We start from the raw sequence: 24,021 nt of genomic DNA, 5'->3' as shown, positions 1-24,021 counted from the left end.
TCTTTTTTACACAGAGTTCTAGATTAAACATTAAGAAATATGAAAACATAAAATAAGAAGAAGAAAAAAAGGGGAAACTCGTGGTATACTAAACTGCATTAGAAGGAAAAAAAAATAAAAATAAAATTACATTGTCTGAAACTAAAAAAGACAATACGCTCAGAATAACTATACAGTCCAAATGGATTCTTTGTTGAAAATGATTTTCATTTTAAATTTTCAATACTTTTTTTTAAACTGGTGTGAAGAAGTTTCAACTCTGAAGCTACAACAGACACATTTGGACTAGTCATGTAAGGTAAGTGCCCCGGTACTCGTCACTGCTCCAATGGTCGTCACTAGCAACTTCAAATGTAAATAATAGTGAAGTAGCTCAATATATCGCCAACTTAAATATTGACAAAAATTTGGTCGACGTTCTAGCTGAAATTACCACAATAGTTTTCGGAACAAACACTATTTTCAATCAAAAAAAGTCCGTGCATCAAAAGTTCGTAGAGCAGTGAAGATAAATAGGGGAATTCCTATACTAAAACACTAAGGACGTTAGTGCACATTTTTACTTCTAATTCTGTAATTTTTCATGTTTATTCGTGATGTTTTGTGCTGAATGTGTTAGTTAAATGTTCTTGAAGAGGTGAAAGTGTTTATTTTAAAAAAATTCGTTTTCTTTGTATGATTTAGTTAGGGTGACGAAAACTGGATCAATAAAAACCTTGTATTGCTAGTGTTCGTCATACCTGACGAGCACTGGTACATTTAATATTTTATTTAAAGTTGTGCTAAGTTACACCCTAAAGTTCTTAAATAATATTGGTTCTTTGTTGTTAATAGACAAAGTACGTTATTACGATCAGATCCAGTAGTCGTCACCTATGACGACTTCCGATGCATGTGTATGACGACTTCTGGGTCGGAAATTACTTTACTTTATTGATTGCAAAAATTGTGTAGGCATTGTTGTTTACATTAATTTAGGGGTCATTCGATATATATTTTGACATTGATAAGTAAACTAAACATTGTAATGTGTCTCGTTCTTTAATTACAGGGCAAAATGCCAAAACGGAAAATACTGTTGTATGAAGAGTCAGCCATGGAAGCTGCTCTTAAAGATGTAGCGAATGGTATGAGTATAAAATGAGCAGCGGAAAAAAATAGTGTGCCAAGGAACACATTGTCCGATAAACACAAAGGCAAATCGCCCTTGGGTAGGAAGATGGGCGGGCCCTGATTCATTTTTATATTTTACTTGTGATACCGCATAACATGCTATGTTATGTTGCAGCAACGAATTGAGTCGTATTGCGTACGCGTACAGTATGACGTCGCGTAAATAATAATAAATAGAATATAAACAATTAACAATATTTTATAATTAAACAGTTTTTGTTAACCAAGAAACAATTAAATCTCATTAGAGCGGCTTTATTATATCTCTTTTAAGATAAGAACAAAAAAAACGTGAAAATACGCGATAGTGAAAAACAAAAACATACATATTTCTAATTTGTAAAAAAAATACGCGATAGTGAAAAACAAAAACATACATATTTCTAATTTGTAAAAAAATACTTTGTTACGTTGTTTCTGTTCCAATCTCAAACTTTGTCTACACACATAATACCTTTAATAAACAGTAAAAAAACTTAGACGAGGAATTTACAAATTATACTTTATTAATAAACAAACATCGTTCTTTGTATCGTAAATTCATTGAATATGCGCGCGCATGCGTAAAATATACGAGAAATGCGAGTAACAAAATGCAGCCGTGTGTAACGTTTCGTTACTCGTTACTAGACGGCACACCCGTTACTCAGTAACGAATACATTCGGTTTGCTACAGTTCTATGTGCTGTCCCTCTTTGTTCCGTGAGTGCTGTAAGTAAATTCAAAATTTAATGAGGATTATTCATTATATTACTGAACGATCTTTATGAAATGCCATTTTGATGTTTAAAATATAGTACCAAATAAAATTTGAAGCCCAAATAGTACAATACTATCATTCTGGATCCATGAATTAAAACTAATGCAGCCGAAATCGCACATGACGACTACTGGCACAAACATGTGACGAACACTGGCAAACACGAAAATTTGCATGACGACTACTGGCTCGAAATCACACTTTTTTCAAAATAATAAATCTACAAAAATAATTTGTGTTTATCGAAGAGTGTTGGATAGCATTGTAGAGTAAAGTTTGAGGTTAAAAACAAACATGTAGGGGCAGTAATACACCTACAAGGTTATGTACACAATTTTTTTTTTATAAAACTCTTCTTAGCATGACGACTACTGGTACATCTACCTTACCGGTGTAACTGTTTATAAGCATCAGTATCGGGTGATATTTCCTTTTTTTTTTTTTAAATTCTGATATAATTTTTTTCCAACCGATACTTAAAAAAAAACTGATACCCATGACAAAAGTACAATAATTTTATTCATTCAGGTGTCATCCATGTTTTGTATTTACCTGTTTATAATACAGCATGCATATTGTACTCTAATTCTGTAATTTGAGGCTATACTTGAATGTTTTGTTTGTTGATTAGTCAAAAGCATAATGCTATATACAAATTTCATGCAGTAAAATACTTTTTTTGTTATCCACCAAAAATCCTTATAATACTTAAGTCTATTTAAAATGGTACTAACTTATTACTTTAAAATTTTGAATTTTGGAAGAAATGCATTGTGATTATTTACAAAAAGTATTGAATCAGTTTTGTATTGGTTATCGCATCTGTTAAAGAATGTATCAGTAATTGGATCGGTATCATTTGTTATTCTGTCACCCATCACCAATTCAGACATCATGCAAATTGTGCTTTCCACTCGCAGCAGTAAGTTAAGTTGTATGGAGGGAAAAAAGATACCTGTATAACTGTTTTCTTGAATGATGATTTGAATGTGAGAAAAATTTGTATGATGTATTTACAAGCTACATACAATACCGTCAATGATGGTATTTCCAGTGATTAGAGATAAGAAATAATCACATCACTCACAGCCAAAAAAATATATCCCATTCCTACTTTGTATCATCTCTTAAAATGGAGCTAAATATTTAAAAGAAAATTTTGTCATAGAGACTGCCACACAAAGGGAATACAAGGGTCAGAGAAGCACTAGCATAAGTGAATCAATCTTAATGGCAGCCATGAATTTGTACCAAATATTTCACCGTGGAAGGTTATGCTGAACTTTGATTGCTTGTGTCAAGTACATAATCTTATTTTAACCCCTTTACATTATAAAAACCAAGAGAAAATAATTCCTAGTTAAAAAAAATTCTAATCATAAAACAGGATAACACCTGTGAAAATACAGCACACACAATATTTACAAAATTCAAATAAGACTAATATAAAAAAAAAAAGTGGCAACAACAAATATTAAAAAGTCTCCTAAAAATCATTCCAGATACTACAATCAATAGACTGATGTGACATATGTACTTGTGACCAATTAAAACAAAGGAACATTTGTCAGTGATTTTAGTATAATAAAACTTAATCAATTTCAAGTGCTCTGATAAAACTGAAGTGTGCACATAAATAAAATATGTGATGATAAGATACACAACTACAGTTTAAATTAATCAAGAATTATTTCTTATAACTAATTATTTTTCAAATTAATTAGATTTAACTTATCACAAAACTGTATCAGTACCATTTATACTGAGATGATTACTATTTATTACCCTGCAACATCTATATACACTTAACCCTCCCTAAAAATTGTGATGATTGGTTATTCAATTTAATATTTCAGATCAAATATTTTTTAAAATTATTCATTACTAATAGGTAATAGGCAATAGCTAAGGTATCTTTCTCGAACAGATTTCGAGACTAGCTATCAGTTAAAAAAAAACTGTAGCGTCATCTGTTTTGTGATTGGGCGAGTTTCTTTTAAATGGATGTTTACTGTCAGCAATCCAATCACAATTACTTAGCATGGAAGCAAATGCCTGAGTGGCTTGGTCAAATACGACAATAGCTTCTCTAGCAGACAACCTTCCATTGTAAGGAAGAAATTGCTGGTTACGGCATACCATATCGCAGTCAAATGAGCAGTCTAATTTTTTCACAAAAAAATGGAAAAAATACATGCCCTTACTAACAACTATAGCAAGTGTGACTCATTCACAAAAATTTATATTTAAAGCATGTCAAATTTAAGAAGCTAAGAAACTTAGAGAAATTTCAATTTGTTTCCAGCAATATAGTACATAATATAAGATATAAAAATATTGAAAAAAAAAAAAAAAAAAAACTATTTTTATTTAAAATATCAGTTTGATCAACAAATTAACTATTAAACTTAAAATATTCCTGTTTTAATAAAATGGGCAAAATGCATTTTGCATTACTCTGTTATGGTTCCATTTATATATCACTCTTTTTTCTTTTACTATATTTTCTAACTTTTTCTTTGTATTTTGTGAAATGGAAAGGAAAAAATTTTCACATTTATATTTAATTAAAAAATATATTTGATCTTCAATATAATTAAGTTCAAGAAATTAACAAACAAATAAAAAACCAAACTTCATTCAAATTATGAAATTGAAATCTTTTAATGTATCAAATTCAAAGAATGTAATTATTTTAACATGATATTTTAACAAAATATATCAACAAAAAATAGGAAAAAGTTAATTACAATCAATATGTTGTTAAATTACTTAAATTTGTACCTTTTTCAAACACACAAAATGTGATGATTTTTTTTTTCATTGTTGCGAGTAGTTCTGTTCTAGTCGTTCTTATTACAAATTATTTTATTGTAATAATGTGTATATTATCACAGGTAAAACTGCTCTATTTTGGCAGACTAAATATTTAGAATTTAAGTGTCATGTTAGTTTAATCATACACTATCTTAATGAATAAACAAAAATTTATAAAAATAATACGACCAAGATACTCTGTTTCCAAAACAAAATATGGCCTAAAAAATATCACCATAAAATCTTGTATATCAATAAGCCATAATGGAGCCAAGCTCAACTCATCACTGTTAATACAGCACAGCAGAGAACAGTTCATTCCTGTCTGCTCCATGCTTTTTTTTTAAATAATTTTTTTTTTTAAATCTATTAAAAGCAAAGCAGTAATTCCAAAGGAAATAAAGGTATGCTATATTCCCCTCAAAGAGTCTGCCTCGTCTCAAGCGTTAAACTGTATCACAAATTTTACAGACGTACAGATCTAAGAAAATACATAACAACCTTTCATGTGATCGTTTACCCAACGTGTACTCGTGACCTTGAAATCACTAATCTTCAGCGATGCTGAGGAGATGCTGACCTTCAATCATGTCCTCGGGGCCCGCGTCTGCCAAATCGCCCATCTTCCTGAATCCATGCACACAAAAATAACTTAAAACTATTTTCTGGCTTAACACAAGCATAACCGTGAGAATTACAAAGTTTTGTCAAACCTAACATCACAAAACGTAAAGGTATTTTTTTTTTTAGTCTCATTTACAACTAAAACAAAAAAAAAATATCTTTAGTGACTTCTGCAGTTTCCAGCATGTTAGAAGTTGGCACATTCACTGAAGTGGACAAATTTATACCTTAATTATACATGGAGTTTATCAAACCCTGAATGTGAGGGTTAAGGTGTACCTACATTCTAGTGGACATCATACTGTAGGGCTATGAAGTAAACAAATTTTATTTACCACACAAAAAAAAAATATATATATATATAAAATAGCTTAGTTACAATAAATAAATTAAAATTATGCATATCTTAGCAGTTGACAAAGTGTGTGTAAAGGGTTGAAACTAGCCTAGAATTTTTGTCTCACAAAGCAGACAGTGCAATACAGTATTGTTAAAAGGTGTCATGTCTTAGAACAATCAAGGAAGACTTTGCCCACAGGCCCAGCAGTAATATTTGGTTTTCATCGTCTCTATCGGTAAGTCCTGCCAGGATTCTCTCTAACATTCTCCGCACAATCACTGGGCGAACACTAACGTTCAGAAACATACAAACTGAAGGTGGATCAGGCCACCCCGTCTTGCAAATTCAAATATATTTGATATCGCTTGCAATAAAGTTTCCATGCTAACTGTTTTTTTTTTTTTTTTTTTTTTGGTTTGACATGGCATTGGACTTAGCTCTGGCTTGTAACTATCACGATAGTTGTGGTGGTCCGCATGAAAATATTAAGTTATTTCCTCGCGATGCTAACAGACTAGAGGCTGTTAGTAAACATGTGTTTCAACAAAGTAGGTACAGAAGGTCTGGGAGATATTATTTACACGTTGACATACCAATAATTGGGCTAAGTAATTCAAAATTAGAGCTATAGTAAAAAAAAGAAGGAAAATATAAAGTGGGAGAAGGTGGGGGCTAATCCCCCTTAATTTTTAAATTCACGTCCACATATACATCAAGAAGCCAACAGATGAAGGTTAGTATTGCCATTGCCAAACAAGCGGTCAGGTAATTAATCTCTTGATCAGCTCGCATAATAAAAAGACAAGTTATGAAGTTTAAAAAATCTTACTGCATTGAAAATTGCTTAGTAAAACACCTGATAAATTTTCTTAATAGAAGGCTGACTGATCAAAAACATTACGTACAGGAAACGTACCTGTAGGACAAAACCATGAAGCCCTGTTTGTTTCTTCTGTACAACACAAACGCTACCACAACGGCAGCGAACGCAACAGCAACCACCAACGTAATAATGTAAGCTGAAACAGATAACATTAAATACAGTATTTCAATAAATATTATGAACTAGAGATGGATGAGTGCCAATTTTTTGGCCGAGTCGTGTCGAGCGAGTTCAGTAATCTAAAAATACGTTTAAGTTGAGTTGAATAAAGCTGAGATGAGTTAAGACATCAAAAACTGAATTGAGCTAGAGAAGTTAAAAACTTTTGAGAATCATTTTTGTTCGCGGCATTTATGTTAATGTACAGTTAGCACTATATTTAAGTCCACTTATGTCTTTGACGTGAAAGTCATTTGTTTCACTTTAATAAATAAAAAAATATAATTATCAAATGTACCACTTTATGATTTCTTCTAAAATTAAATATTTTATTCCCACAGTGTTTTGGAATACTCAGTAGTTCTGAAGGCTTTTGAAGTCACAAAAAATTGTTTGGTTTAGGAATTAAAAATGAAAAAAAAATCTAGATGGTAATTTTTACATTGTCTTTCTCAGTTTTAAGGTTTTTCAACCACAACTTTGCTTAACTTAATAAATCTCCACACTAACACTTTTTTTTAATAAACCAGTCGGAATTGAAAAACGCCCCTTTGCAGGATAATTAAACAACATTAGAAACACTGAAAAATTCCATTTTCGGAATTTAAAAAACTTTAATTTTCCGAAAAAGTTGCTATCTTTGAGTATTTTCTCTTTAGAACCATTCAATGTACATGCTAAAAGAAAACTGTGCATAAACTATAAAATTACAAAAAAAAAAAAAATTAACAATTTGAAACATCCCATTATAATTTTTGCATTTCTTCTGCCAATTAACAATGACTGTCCTAACTTCAAAAACTGCAATTCTAAGGCATAAAGAAAAACCAACAAACTAGGAAACAAATTTAGTAACAAACAAAAACCAAGCAGTCAACTATTTTGACTAAATAATCAAAGATATTAAATTAAATGCCATATCACATTTGTGTTTGTGCAGAACAACAATACTAACGATTGCTTCTGTAGTAGGAAAAAAAAAAAGTATTATCTAAACATTACAATATTATCTTTTCGAAGTTTATTTTCAGAATTGCAAGTCTATGAACTGCACTGGACTTAAAACGCACCTAAACAAACACTGACCTGGCAAACAATGAGCAAAACCAGCAAAATTGAAGTTAAAATGCTTTTTTCTGAACCAAACTGTTAAATATCAGAAACCATTTATAAAAACATGTACGACAGTAAAACAGGAATGTGAGACCGGGTCGCTGCGACCAGGTCACGAGAACACTCTGCAGTGCAGTGGCGTAGCCAGGATTTGTGTATGGGGGGCGGGGGGGGGGTGTTAAGAAGCATGAGCCCCCCCCCCCCTCCCGTATTAAAGCGGGGGGTCCGGGGGTCCTCCCCCAGGAAAATTAGGATATTAAGGTGTAAAATAGTGCTTTTTTAGCAGTTTTCGGTACTTAAATTTAAATATTGTAATCGTAAAATTTTTATTAATATTAATATGAAATTTGTTTGAATAAGAAATTAATTAAAGATTTGGGAAGGGGGGTGTTTGAACCTCTGAACCCGCCCCCGGCTACGCCCCTGTCCGCAGTGTCGGCGGGACGACGCCCACCCGCGAGTAGGGACGGGGGGCCGGCCGCCAGGATGCCGCGGACGTGCTCCAAGGAGCCGTTGCCCGGCGGGCAGGCGACGCCCAGCAGGTGCGCCCACAGCGGGAAGAGGTCGACCGTGTCGAAGGGCGGGACCGTGTGGCCGCGCCTCACGGCCGGCCCCCACGCCAGGAAGAAGGGCAGCATGTCCAGCTGCGAGTTGTCGTAGCCGTGCATCCCGAACGTCACGTTGGCCGAGGCTGCGGGCAGAGGACAGGGCCGGTGCAAGGTCAATCGGCGCCCCGGGCGAAAAACCTTGATCCCCAACCCCCTCCGCCGGACACCACAAAAAAAAAATTTTCCTTGCCTCAAAATACATCACGTAAGCCTAAGATTTTGTCAACAATCAAATGTAAGCAGGCTTGTGTTTTTTTTTTACTTATTACAAATCATAAACAGGTCACCGTGGACTTTAAATAATTACTTATGTCAATATAAACATTCCAAACTGTTACAAAAATCCATTTTCATCTAGTTTCAATAATCGTTAAACATATTATATCAGCTGTTATGTGTCGTGCTGCGCCGCCCCCCGGCTACTTGGCGCCCTGGGTGGTTGCCTGGTTCGCCTGTATGGACGCGCCGGCCCTGGGCAGAGATCAGGTGCTTGCGCGTACTATAAAAATATTTCATGTTTCTGAAAAATGTGATATTCGATTATTAAACATTCCTTATCATATTTACCATTCCTTACTGATGGATACAGCAAGTGGGACTCATTCACAAAAAAAGACTGTCACAATGAAGCCAAGAAGATTCATCAATAAATTTTGATTTGTTTTCTGCAAATTCTTTTCATTTGGAACAAACACTCGTAAGATTTTGATGAAAAACTATTAAAATACTTGATCATTCGGATCAACAAAACAATTTTCAAAGTTTGGCTAAAGAAAATTCATTGCCACTTATTTTTTTTAACTTGCATTTTGTACCACACTCTTATGGTTCAATATATGTTTCTCTCTTTTTAATTTTACTGTATTTTGCATATTTTACAGTAATATTTGTTGGAGTTGTCAAATAATATGGGAAATTTTTTAAATATATGTTTAAATTTTAATAGAAATACTTAATTTTTTATGGTCTTTATAATGCTGCTAACCATCAAAAACCTTAACCAACAACTACTTAAATATATATATATTCTTTTAAAAATAAAATTTTTTTTCAACTGGTAAAGGTATTTAATAAGGATGAAATACGTATATGAATTTTCAATAGTACTGATCCAGTTTTTTTAAAAATGTTTTTAAACTTTTGCCTTGAATTTTTTTGTTATCTATGAAACTGTTTTTTTAAGGAATGGTTCGTAATTGTTGTGGTTCTGTGCGCTGGGCTCTCCGATCACGTAGAGGCCAGACGTAGCTAGGCAAGTTTCCCGTGAGCCTTGACGTCAGGCAGGCTAGGAGCACATAACATCTTGGGGTGGCACCAAATCTCATCTCTCGCCTTTCCCTTTTCCGGTGGAACGGCACTTCTCAAAGGATACGAAAGGTTTAACAGAATAGGATTGGTCCAGTTTCGATAACGCGTGGGGGAGTGATCGGCCCAATGAGGCCGCTGGTTTGCGTTCAGCGTGGCGTGGGTTCCTGTGGCTGGCGAGGGAGAAGACAGCAGTCGGACAATGGAGGCAGCAGAGCTGATGGCCAGGATGCGACAAGTAGAGAATATTTTAGCACTTGGGGTTAACTCTTCAAAAACACAGTAACTAGAAACCGATGATGGTTAGAAACTCGTGAATTTCGCGGATTCATTTCGTGTTATGCTAAAATTCAAATAATTATACCTTAGTGCTGCTTCTGTCATTGGTTCTCTGTTAATCTGGAGGACTGAGGGCCAATTAGAGACCCTCACTCATAGAAATGTCGAATCACAGGCCACCCAGTCGAGACGACTCACTAGTCAACAGCCAATGAACAGTTGGCATTTGCCCGAGTGTATAGAGGATATTGGAGTCTATTCTGGAGGTCATTGAACCCGCGAAATTCACGGGTCTCTAATAATGGTTTATTCATGGCAGGTATTTCACAAAAGCTAGGTAGTATTTGAATGACTCAACAGACTTATTCATGTATTTTTTTTATATGCAAGAGCTCCTGTAATTTCATTAATTTTGTATTTGTTAGTTTTTGGTACAACCTCGAAGAAAAATTTATTTTTGAGTTTAAAATTGCGTGCCAATTCTCCTTTTTAAACGCTGTGCTGCACCAGGGTTTTGAGCTTGTTACAAACTTTGGTTCTTCTCTTTGAGTATTTTTATTTTTGCTCTTTTAGCATGACAAAGATTTGTCAGTTATGATCTGCATTTGTTCTTAACTCAAGTGAGTTATCTTTATCTTGTTGCTTGAGCATTATAGAGTTCCTACGTCAGGATTCAGTAAAGGGGGTATTCTTTTGCGTCCATCATTGAAATTTTTTTTAAAATTGATGTTAATTTCAGATGTTCTAAGTTATGGAGTGTGCACTCCAAGTTAAGTTTTTGTAACCAGACATGGCTTTACTTTTTGAAACCTAGTTAGGTTCTTTGTTGTTGTCATATATATTGTCTTGAAGTTTAGATTATGGCATGGCCAATAAATGTTAATACGTGTTATTTTGGGATTTTTTGTCTTTTTAATTTCTAATTATCTTTACACCGCCATGTTGGGAAACAGCAACGAATAAAACCATCTGCCCCACCTGCTAGCCTTGGCTATGGGTCGTTAGGGCAGTTTCAGTTACTTTCCAGCAAAAAACAATCAGCTTCTCCTCTTTTTCACGGACCTATTGTTTAGTGAGTTAATCTATCAGTCTGAGCATTTGTAAGGCTTTTGGTAGCTCACGACAAAAATACCTGGTGCAGGCATTTTATTTGGTTAGGATAATTTTTTTTTTTTTTTGTGAAATATTATGACCAGAGATTGTAAAAAATTGTTTTTGTCATAGACGTGCAAATAAATGATAAAACTGTATTTTCGAGCAAACTAAAAGAATTGGTAATATTGCTTTAAGGGCCCGCCTACCCGGGCACACATACGGTGCGCAGAGCTTCAGGAAAAACAACGTGATTTCTAAACTAGTCAAGATATCCGGGTGGAGTCTGCTTACGAAAAGCATTTAAGAGTTCGCTGAGGGCCAAAAAGTACTTTTGATTTCGGATTAAGTTTTTAAACTGTATTTTTAGAAGAGTGAAAATGGTTAAAACGAATGTTTTCAGAGTAATTTTTAGATGTAAAACAACCGGTACAGATTCTTGAAAGCACTTAAGGGACTTGCATTTCACATTTATCTTCATTTCTTCACCATATAATTTAATGGTCACCACTCAAATTTCACAGTTATCCTGTGACGATGAGAAGACTGCGCGTCAGTTCAGAGCCTTGTGCTTAGAGGCTATACCGCGCTAGAAATACCAGCGAGCGTCGCGCTTATCATCCCGCCTCACTAACACACATACACCCCTGACGAGGCGGGCCCCTTAATCACTGTACTGAAACAAAAATAAACCCAACAGAAATAACGTAACAATACGAGAGCCCTTCCTCCTGCTCCGCACACCACTGACCACGCCTCGGCGTCAACACCTACGTGAGACGTTGTAGTGGTGGATGTAGCGGTCCCGGGACGCGAAGAAGTCGTCGAAGGCGTAGCCCTCGTCGGCGACGGCGAGCAGGGGCGGGGCGCGCCGGTTGCGGGCGAAGTGCCACCGCTCCGGCACCTCCGCCCGCCTGTACACCTCGAAGTGCTCCCGGAGCGAGGCGTTCTTCAAGGCCGCGTAGATCTGGTCCTCCGCACCTGGCCACACAACATCAGCGGTGGAGGTCGCGCCAGACTTACTGAAGTAATCAATTTCCACCATTATATAATGATACCATCTCTAGTCTTTGGAAATGGCTAGGCAATGTCAATGGCTACTCTCTCAAATGAGGCTCCAACATCGTAGGATATCATTTTTCCACAATTAAAGTACTGTGGCCCTTCTCTGTTTGAATATGTGTTACATTGCTTACAACAAGCCTCTAGATCCTGATGGATCCTTAACCAGTGGCAGCACTGACGAATCATGGCCTGATTTTATTTACTCTAATATGGCTAACCAAAGCTCATCGTGCATTTTTTCAGCACATTTGGCACTAGGCTCTTCTAGAAGAGTAGCTGCATGGTGACCACTTTCCCATGTGGACTCACTTATGACCGGCTGCCGAGAAATACAGAATGACTGACTAAGTCGAAGAACGAATGAAGGGGTGAAGGAAAAGTGAGGCTACGAGACGGAATGCAGTGGTAAGGGGAACGGGAGTACCTAGGTCCGCTGAAACGTCCGCCAGATCCCTCGGTGAGAAGCGAGGGATTTGATCCTCCAACCGACATATAGCCCCATAAAGACACAAGAGTAGGTCATACATACAGTATGTTTGTCCAACCTTTTAATAACAATAGTCAAATCATTGGTTGTTTATTGAACAAGGGTAAAATAACTTTACTTATTAAGGCTGGTATACCAGTCCATGTTGATTATAAGACAGTTTTTTTTTGTTATTACTGTTATTTAATGGATTTATAACAGTAGCTGTCTTACATTTTATGTTTGGTCACTAATTGCAGTAAAAATTCATTCAAAGGTTTCTAATTATGACTGCTTGCAAGACATTTTACAGCTCACAAATAACATTTAGTAAACGTCTGGTGAGTGGGAAAATTTGTGAACAAAAACAACAAATGCTAAAGAACTACAATAATAAATATTGTCGGCTTGAAATTTTTCTTCCACGGTGCCACGGTAATGTACGTAGTTGTTTGGTTCTGCTTTCTTTCCTTCCCAATACTGGGAATTCTGATTGTACTGAGCTGAGTAGGTACGGTGTTGCTTGTGGCTAGATTTTCCGGAACATGTGGCGTGATCACATAGTGGTAGCCTTGCGAACTGACCGCGCTGTTTGCATCGCTGTTCGGAGAATCTGGTACACTTCTACAGTGGCGTAGCCAGGATTTGTGTATGGAAGGTGTTAAGAAGCATGCCCCCCCACCTTCCCCCACCCGTATTTGGATTTTAAGGTGTAAAATAGTGCTATTTTAGCAGTTTTCGGTAGTACTTAAATTTAAATATTGTAATGGTAAAAATTTTATTAATTTTAATATGAAATTTGTTTGAGTGATGAATAAGAAATTAATTAAAGATTTGTGCTAAGGGGGGGGGGGGGTTTGAACCCCTAAAACCATACCCCCCTGGCTGAGCCCCTGCACTTCCACCCTGGTTTCGGCTCAGCTGAGGTTGTTTTTATGCGCACGGCGCCCCGCGCAGTTGGCCTCTGCTGACCGGCAGGTGTCGCTACCTGCCGGGTGAACGCTGAACTGCGGTGGTCAATGGTGGAGGGGTGGTCGTGCCAGGAATGTTAGTTTGTTTTCTCGGTACTGTGCGGGTTCGTTTGCGACTTTCGGAGCTATGTAAGCTCGGTGAATACTGTTTAAGGCAAACGAAGGTGGGGCAGAGGCTTCGGCCCGCCTACCCGCTCTGTCTGCGTGGCGTGGAGTCAAAGAAAATGTCCACGTCCCTGTTAGCGACATAAGTTTTCATAAGAGGTTATGGTGGCCAAGATAGGATAACATTTTCAAAAGATGATGGGCAGACGCCTTGTAAAATTATTATTCTAAGCCTCAGAAATGTGAGATCGTTAGTAATACCTGATGAAGGTAAAAATGATGATAAGTGGAGCAATGATTTTGAATACATTTTTAGTAATTCTTGGTAAAAATTATAATTATTTTAGTAACTATTTTTTTTTAACCCTAACCATCTACAAATCTGACAGTTTCCGTAGTTATTTATTCATTTGAATAATGGTTATAAAAGTGATAAAAACTACTCTGTTGCTGTAGATGCTAAGTTTTAAATAAACTATGTTAAGTGTGTTTGATAAATTTTGAAGTGTTTTCATTTCAGGTAAATAAACTAATGCTTCCTGTAGGAGGCTGACTTCTTTCCATATCCAGAGTTACCAGTTCTACCTAACCCACACGAACAGCAAAGCTTTAAATTACTTTAATCGTTTTATATAATTAAGCCATTATTTTTCAGCCTGAGTCTACGTACACTTTTACAACAAACAGGAATAGGCTTTATGGCTTGACTCCAACCACCATGTCGAGTTATTACGTTTTCATGCTGTCATTTTTTATCCAGGACAATTTCTTCGGATGTTCCACTAAATCAACAGAGCTCAAAGCAAACTGCATGGCCAGATGCATGCAACTGCTATTTGTTAAAAAAATAAAGAAAAGAAAGACCTAATTAAAATTTCATTCATGCCCAACTATCACATTGTGGTCGCTCATAAGTTCATTATCCGGATTATTACGGCAAAATTGCTTCCATCATCTCATTTTCAAAATATTTCTCCATAAAAAAAACGAAATAAACAACGTAGTCAGAGGTCAGCCTTGTCTGGAAACATCTCAGACGGGTGCAGGGCCGCAACTAAGGGGGGGCAAGCGGGGCATACGCCCCGGGCGCAAAGCTGTGGGGGCGCCGAAATCGCTTGCATTGTAATTCCTACTACAACTGATAACTGGTAAAAAGTTTTTTAACTTGCATGCCAGGAATGTCTAATCTGATTTACAATATAACGTCTCAACATATTTAATGAACAAGTCTAGTGATTATACAGACTACTTTATGGACATAGTAGGTTCATGCATGGAAGTTACAGCAGCACAGAAACTGTTACATGTAGGTATGTAAAATGCTTAAATAGCACCATTTTTCCGTGGGAGGTCCCCCGGACCCCCCGCTTTTTGGTGTGGTATGTGCAAAAAAAGAGGGGAGGGGGGGAGGCGCATTTATCCATTCATGCCCCGGGTGCCAGAGACTCTAGTTGTGGCCCTGGACGGGTGTGTCCGCATTTCAACCCGAGGGAGGGAACCGTTACCTGGGACGGGGATGAGGCCAAGGACCGGCGAGACGCCGTCCAGCTCGTAGGTGGAGCTGTCCACCAGGCCGGTGAGGTTGATGATGCGGTCCAGCGAGACCGTGTCCATGCCGTGGTCGCTCACTTGGAACACGTTCATCAGGCCGAGCAACCCGGCGGCGCGCAGACGCTCCCGCAGATAGCCCGTCAGGGAGTCCACCTTCGCGATCTGCGGCGACGAGCAAACGTCACTCCCTCCTCCCCCCCCCCCCAGCTGGATTGCATCGGAATCATGCCAATAGTCAGGGACAAGATTTTAAGGTGAATTGCTATAAAACAAAAAAAAAAAAGATGAGGCAAAGCATGTCGACACACCCCCTTTCCCCCGCACGTAACACTAAAATGCAAGTTATCTCATGGCACACAGATGGAACTAAAATCATTAAATTAATCAGCATTCAAACAAAAACCTTTATACAAATTTTAAAACATGAAATAAGAAAAACTGTAGACTCGGCCGGCCGAGTTAATGTGGACCGAAGCTACCTCAAACAAGCAAAATCTCAAATAACACACACGTAATTAGAAAACGTCTTGGTTTCAAGTTGGCCCATTGGTATCATTTTTGCAGGGTGAAGTTTTTACAGCTTTTCTTCTGTGTAGATTCTTTCAAATCACTTCATGTTTTGCCCAACTGGTAGATGGCATCTTTAAAGTTAATTTTTCTAGGCTTAAGACAACCGTTAAATAATTTTCAAGGTCCTCAAGTAAATTGTTTCAACAGTCTTTGCCGGTAATGGCACTTTAGGTTGACTAGGATAATACGGGACCTCAGTAAATTAAAGCTTTGTAGAATCGGTACTCCACTGTATATTAAATTAAATCAATATCAATTATTTGGCATGAAGTTTGTACCAATAAATGCAAATTATTTTAATTTAACTTATGTGTGCTAGTTAAGAACATTTAACTTTGCGTTTAATATCTCATCTACAGTGAAGTCATTAAAAATGAAAACACATGCTACAGACACAATAATGCGAAATTGAGGAATTCTTCAGCCGGTACCAACAGTAAGGAAACACACTAGGATTTTCCAGCAGTGATTAATAATATGGTTGAAGAAAATAATTGAAAAAAGGCTAAATGCTGACGTTTTCTAACAGAAACTGTATTTTGTCAGGCAATCGGAGCTGAGCCGTTGGTTCAGCCGCACTGTGGTACGTCTTTGCACTCCCATTCTGATTGGCTACCAAGATTGCAACTTTGGATACTGAAGTTGTACTGCCATGGGCAGAGCTGAAGACCCAGGTCTCAGCCAGGCCAGTGAAGTGGCGTGTTGTGGGAGCGCTACTGCAACATGGCAATCGCATTGGCAGAGTGCTGTTTAGGAAGGGAAAAAAAACTAAACAGTGTGCATGTGTTATAAATTGACGCAAACTAGATAGCAAAACCTTTTTTTTTTTATAGTTATGCGTGTATTTTTTTTTTGTTTTGTTTCTTCTAGGAAAGAATTTGCAGAAGATAATTTTTAAATCAAAGGTTCGGTAACGTCACATTCCATCCCTGGCCGAGAATAATAAGGATGTACATAAAGATATAAAAAAATTAAAAATAGGATAAAAATAATAAGGAACAAAATTAGACTTTAGGGCTACGGCCAGACGAGCGTTATTTGCAGCGGCTCGTGCGCTGCAAAATGTAGCCAGAAAATGCGTCGCATGGCAGCAAGCGTGGCTGACCAGACGCGCCGCAAATGACGCGCCGCAGCAAGTGAAGCGAGCTGCGACACGCGCGTCACGCAGAACGAATAGGATCGGACCCATTTCTGGGCGCGACAAATGCGGCAGTATACCGGCCAGACGTGCGACATTTGCAGCAGCCGGAGGAACGAAGAGCCACGCACGGTGATCTACGTAGCGCGCAATGGATTTTGGTAATTGAAAAAGAAAAGATGATTTGGCAATATTTTATGCAATTTAAGTGTTTTTTAAAATACAAACATATTAATGTGTGTGCTTTTAATACGTGCTGAAGTAGCACATAAGCTCGTTTTTAGTGTACAATACTGATTGTAGTTAACTTGGTTGTGGTTATACGTGTAAAACCGTTACACACACGCAGTTAAACCATGTAATATAAAAACCACAGTTAAAAATGTTTTTAAGATAACAATCCAAGGTCACTATTTATGTCTAATCTAAATATAAATAATGCTCTTGCTCAAATATGACATAATAATATAGAACAATTTACAGCAAACTACTCTGTTAAAAACTTCGTGCAACACCTGGGAAAAACGTGCAAGTTGATGTCTTTTGTTGTGATATGATATGTGTTAGACGATTAGTGCACTACAGTTAAAATACATTTCAAATTCGTGGTGGTGTGTGTGCAATACCAATGCCAGGGACCATTTTGCAGTTAGTAGATGGTGCGTATTATAAGCACAAGTGTTTTCAATACAATACAGAAAGACGTGCAAGTTTTTCCCAACACCGTATAATCTATATAACAGGACCTCTGGCAATATGGATGTAGAAGAGTCACATCCTTCACCTGTCATGGATGGATCAGGGCGTAGGACGGAGGACTAGCAAGGGGATGTTCAAGTGATTGGGCCTACAGTCAGCAGGCCGACAAATTCTCACCAACGCAAAAGAGGTGCCAACTCTTTTGAGCGGGAACTTATAGATGTTCTTCGGAGTAACAAGATATCACGAAATATTTGTGAAGAACTTGAATGCGACCCAGATAGAATGTTTCTATTGTCTTTGCTACCTAGCATGCAAGCTGTCAAACCGGAGTATAAATTGGACATGCAGATTAGGATGCTGGAGGTAATGAAATCATTCTCCAGTGCACCGACTCTGGGTTTCTATCCACAAGCACCATCATCTTACGGTGCCCAACCATCCTTCGTCCAGTGTACCCAAGATACATCATTACAGTCGCCTACGTCTGTGGAATCACGAGTCAGACAAGTCTATCATGTCACTGTTTAAGTTGCCTTGAAGCTCAACGGTTTGGTGCTTTCTAATTTAAATTTTTTATCTTGTAACACTGTATTATAACTACATTTATTTACCTTTGTGTAACTGCTAGTTTTTCTTCCACTCCTATACAGTCCCGCATAACGGTGTTCTGTTTTGCTAACATGCCACTCACAGTCAAAGCTGATAGCAGGTAAATAAATGAATTCACCGACATACGGTAATACTCATGAAATTTGTTGGGGTACTGCTTCAGTTTTTCATGTAGTAGTATATATCTACTTCCCCTTTGTTGGACGTTCACTAATTAAAAGGTGTACCTACAATTTCCTTCGACATTTTCGTTGTCGATGTACAAGTGCTGCTACTACTGCAGCTTCCTCCACGACACCATAGGTAGTGGGAACACTATAATCAACTGGCTGCAGCGAGCGCTATTTGTTGCACGTGTGGCCGTGTATCGTTTCACTTGCAACATTTCACGCCGTTTTTCACGCGACAATTGACGCTCGTGTCTGGCCATGCGCTGCAACTTATAACGCTAGCTTTATTTGTCGCGCTCAACATTGCTGCAAATAACGCTCGTCTGGCCGTAGCCTAAAGGAAACACTCTCCTGCGTTTCGGACAGAATGTGCCGTATCGCCCAAATCTCCAGTAACAGATGTGTTTTGTCGTGATGGTACTTGTCAGTACTCGTCACCTGGATGTACGTGAATGTTACTCAGTATAGGCGCCTGCTGTGTTCCCGCTGTTAGCGAGCTTAGTAGCTACCTCGCCGATATGTCAGCGTCGTGCCCCCGAACCATAACGTGGTGGGTGGAGCAGTGTCTCCTCAGAGCCTTCCTGCTCGAGAATCAACAACAATTACGTCACCGTCCCCGATAGTCACTTGGGCCCTGGCGCCTACGCCTGCTGAGCTGGCGCCGGGCGCCAGTCACATGAACCACCTGTTCCATGACTGGAGGCATCCGCCACGCTTTCGCCCCACGTGAAGGCCGGCAGCACTACAATACAAAAAATATATGTCTGTACGAGGAGTGAGTGGGTAACGACCAACCATCCGCAACAATCACCTTTGGTTCTACTCAAAATTTGATGATGCTGTACAAAAAAAAAAGGTCTTCAACCTTTTGAGAATCAAGGGACAGTTGTTAAATCAGCTAAAAAGTCACGGACTGCACTCTGCCATACACAAAATATAACAATAAATATTACGACAACTTTTTAACATCAAATATTTGTTATTTTGTACAATGACAAAAGTAACATAAGTCAAAGTACTTATAGTTAGGCAACCATGTATGTATTAAGAATAATATTTAAACACCATATTTGCCTAACAATATATTACAAAATTGTGGTAGTAAATTAATTTTAAAACATTACAGGATAAACACCCTAAATTTACATATGGTTTCAAAACTCATGCTAAGATAGGCAAAATTATTTTACAAAGAAAAGTGTCAATTATTATTTAATTTTAATTAACTTTGTTATTTTGAGTTGAACAAAACTAACTTCAGTGAGCCTTCTTGTTTCAGTTATAAATTTCATTCAGTAGAAAGAGGGCAGTGCTGAGTCTGAATTACCTGCTTGAGGATTTGCTGGGACTAGGGCCTTCCTGAGGCTGAATGTACCTGCTTGAGGACTTGCTGGGACTAGAGCCCTGCTGCGGCTGAATGTACCTGCTTGAGGACTTGCTGGGACTAGGGCCTTCCTGAGGCTGAATGTACCTGCTTGAGGCCTTGCTGGGACTTGGGCCCTGCTGCGGTTGTGTGTACCTGCTTGAGGATTTGCTGGGACTAGGGCCCTGCTGCGGCTGAGTGTACCTGTTTGAGGACTTGCTGGGACTCGGGGCCGAACACGTGCGCACTGGCATCCGGCTCCTCCACGTACAGCATGACGAGGTTGGCCGGCGTGACGGGGTCAAGGAACCACTCGAGCGCTGTGTCGACGCGCCGCTCCCACGGCACAGACACGTTGAAGTTCATTTGAAATGTGGGGCTCGTGTCCTGGTACTTGAAGTCACTCCCAGGCCACATCATGGTACCGCTGTGACGGCCATCCCCGGCTTTCTCGTTCACTATCTGTGGACATGCCACGGAGTCAGGCGTTACACACAGCATTTGACGAGCTCAAAACTTTCTCCTCAGTGCAACGAGAGCCACATTACTTCTGTCTCACATGGCTTGCAGTCCAGCTGGATAATGAGTGTGTTGCCACTGGCGACCAGCAACAAGTCTCTGTTTAAGAACTAGTACAACCCCCAATTGCTAGAATCAAGTAAACAGTTATGCTCAATAGTTTCCACTATAGCTAGTTTAAGTACTTTTACATTTACATTTTATCCTCTTCCCTCCTTCTGCTTTTCACACCACAATCCTCCTGGTTTTCCACAGCTCTGCCTTTTAAAGTGTTTCTTAGACTTTAATCAGAATTGAAAACCATGTATATTGAACCTGTGGTACATGATGCTTGCTGTTTTAATTTAGTTCAATAAAAGATCCTTACCAAACGAAAACTTGAATACCACAATACAAATTAATTGTGCCAGGTGTTATGGAAATTTTTTCTTTCATATTCATCTTACGATCATAATTCATTGTTATATCCAGCATTTTCGACATACTAAATTAAAACAGCGCGCACCTTGTTCCACAGGATTAATGTATACAGGTTCATTTCATCAGGACGAAGCAATGTACCTGGCGACATGATATGTAATTTTTAAAAAAGGATGGTGTGGCTTAAGGGGTCCTCACCATTTTGCAATTTCAAATATTTTGATAGCGGTTGCAATAAAGATTCCGTGCTGAATTATATTGGTTTAACATGGCACTGGACTTAACTTGGGGTACTTGAAGTCAACACTTGTGAACTGGTGTGGTTATCATGACAGTTTCAGTCACCTACGTAAAAAATAAGTTATTTCCTCGCTACGCTTACAAATGAACCTGTTAGTAAATATGACATCAGAGTTATGAGAGACAGCAAGGGGTGAGGAAATGAGAATGCAATATTGATGGAACAAATGGGTGAGGGAAAACAGGAGTACCGTGACAAAACCCCCGGCCCACTGAAACGTCCATCATGTTCCCCACTTGACCTCTACTGGAATTAAACCCAGATCATTTAAGTGGGAGGTGAGTGATGTGACCAATCAAACACAGTGGCCCCCCTCTCGCTGGATGATAGTGGGACCAGCTAAAGTGTAAGGAAGTAGAGGAAACAGAATATAGTCTGAGCAGGTACAAACAATCTGGGAAACTCCTTGTAGCGCGGTGGAAGCCAGAATTTCATAACTTTTATAATGAAAAATTTTCAAAGAACATGGAAACAAAGCAGGAATGGTAGGATTCTTTGGAGCTTTGCAGGAAGTAGATAACAATGAAAAAAAAAAATCAGCATGAGCCAAAGATTCTGAGGCTGTTTGGATTATGCTGTTCGCCAGTCGCTCTCCGATGAATTTTTGGTTTTCAACTATCTCTTGTATGATCCACCTATGCTGCCAATGTTTATGCTAGCGAATTCTAGTTTAAAACTGTTACTTAATGTCATTTCAGAAGATAAAAAGCTCCAGTTGAAATAATGACGTTATTAATATAAAAATAAAGCAGCTGCTAAAATATTACATTTAATGTAATAAGTGTGCAAAATCATTCAATTAAAAAAACAAGAGACTAATTTGTTACAATTATCAAATAACTATTATTTTTTCAGTCATTCTAAAGGACAGATTATTATTCAAAAAATAAAAAAGTACCTAATTTCTTTTTTTTTAATTCCCTGACATGTTTTCTAAATAGCAATGCCACCATGGTTTTCCTTGGAAGGTATTTTGGAAGCTTCCATGGCCACAGGCATAAATTGTTTTATGGACGATTTAGCAGAGCGCTGACCATTTACATGGCCATTTTAGATTTTGCTCCTGTTCATAAAACTGTAGCGATTTCCTGCAAGGTTAAATTTTTTTCCAATTTTAAGCTTTCAAATGTGTTAAAAAGTAAAAATGATCACCCCTTTTCAATCACTTTTGAATGTAATAAGGGTATTTAAATTGTATTTTAAATAAATGTAACTTATGTATTCTTATGTATAATGGCTTAAAAAATAATAATTGTAGTTTCCTGAATTAAAAAATTTGGGATTTTTGAGTAATACATCTACAGATCGCGGAAGAATCATCCTGCCCTGGAAACAATAGGGAAATCGCGGATGACATTACCAGGCTCTCCTTCAGAAGTAAACACTCCGACGGCAAAAAAATTAAGGTTGCGATATGCCCTCAACACTCAGTACCTATATCAATGCTCCAGAAAACACTCCTTAATTCACACATGACGATACGAAGTATACCGCCAGATTAACCTTACCCAAATTGGTAAAATATCTTCGTTGTAGTGCCACAACTCATAGCTGTACTTCAATATTGTTTTATACTTTGGATCATACACTTGAGGTGCCAGTACACCGTGTACTTCTGGGTAAACACCAGTAGCAATCGAATGGTGATTTGGAAACGTTTTGGTTTGAAAAACATTTTTCATGTACATAGTATATGTTCCATTTAACTTGAGAGATTCGAGAGTTGGCGTAACGTTTTTATTAAAATAATTATATCGAAATCCGTCAAACGAAACGATAAGAACGAGTGGATGTTTTGACAATGCACGGATGAAAACGGCATGTAACCCCATGTTTAACATTAACATTAAATGTTTTAAATACATATTATTTTAAACAATATTATGTCGTGTTTAAGTTGATCAAGTGATAAGTATCTATAATTATTTTTATAGGTTCAGGTAACAAAACTAATGTAAACAAACATTTCAAACTCAGAACAGCTAATAAAAAGAAACAGACTTTCTGATACAATTTCTTTCTACCAAAGAACATACAATCCTACTAAGCATTATCTTCTGAAATTTAATTCTTAAAGGATAAGTTGGCATTAAAAATTGTTTTTTAATATAAATGTCGCAATTATTTGACCAATTATTAATAATATGAAGAAATGTTTAAAAAAACCTTTAACGTATTCTATTAAATATGTTATCATTACAAAATTAATACATTTCTTTAAATTGTTCTTTCTCTATCCCACTGATAGTTTGTTTAAATTAAAATATTTAATAATTGGGAATTCGAAAACAGGTTAATTCTCAACCGTCGCGACGTAAACGCAATGTTGCTAACTTATTGTTTGAGGAAGGTGGAATGTAATGGTCAAATTAATTTGCTGTTACTTTCCCTTTCCCATTAGTTATCTGTTGCAAAGATCTGATGTGTCTACTAGAGGTGGGTTGTTACAGCAATTTTCGGTATCTGTCCCAACCTAATACTGATACAGCATTGTACCATGTTACAAGTCTCTGATACTTCTGTATCAGACGGTCCCAGGAGGCAACAAAGCTCCGCGTACGCAGACCGTGCGACCGGAAGGAGAATCTGACACATTATTTATCACGCCTGGTAATTCTCTACCTCTGATACTCTCATGCCCGCCTGATACAACCAGTATCAATCAGTTCAACATTCACTGCAGTTCGTCCTGGCCGTGTATCACCATGTTGCGGGCTGTCATGCTTTATAGTTAGTATCTTTATAGTGAAATAAAGGAATGGATAAGTGCACGAATAAGACTTCATTTGTGTGGAATTTTTTCACGGAAAATAATGAGTTTGCTAATTGTAATTTGTGTAAACAAAAACTGAGTTATAAATCATCGACTAATCTGAAGAAACACTAATGTACCTATCTGTTTTTTTATTTTTTATTTT

General features: G+C 37.6%; 1 protein-coding gene across 1 annotated transcript; it reads right to left on the bottom strand.

The window, feature by feature from the left end:
• Window positions 1-4,578: 4,578 nt before the first annotated feature.
• Window positions 4,579-23,088, bottom strand: LOC134540441 (ectonucleotide pyrophosphatase/phosphodiesterase family member 5-like). The gene is made up of 7 exons (XM_063383192.1): window positions 22,612-23,088; window positions 20,068-20,325; window positions 15,266-15,473; window positions 11,928-12,134; window positions 8,324-8,560; window positions 6,631-6,733; window positions 4,579-5,377 (listed from the first exon to the last, which is right to left on the bottom strand). The coding sequence occupies exons 1-7, from the start codon at window positions 22,966-22,968 to the stop codon at window positions 5,299-5,301; spliced, it is 1,449 nt and encodes a 482-aa protein (XP_063239262.1). The 5' UTR covers window positions 22,969-23,088; the 3' UTR covers window positions 4,579-5,298.
• Between the last annotated feature and the right edge of the window lie 933 nt (window positions 23,089-24,021).

This window comes from Bacillus rossius, chromosome 16 (assembly GCF_032445375.1).
Source record: "Bacillus rossius redtenbacheri isolate Brsri chromosome 16, Brsri_v3, whole genome shotgun sequence".
NCBI lineage: Eukaryota > Metazoa > Arthropoda > Insecta > Phasmatodea > Bacillidae > Bacillus > Bacillus rossius.
The sequence above is the reverse complement of the archived record's forward strand: the minus strand, read 5'-3'. Positions and strand labels throughout refer to the sequence as shown.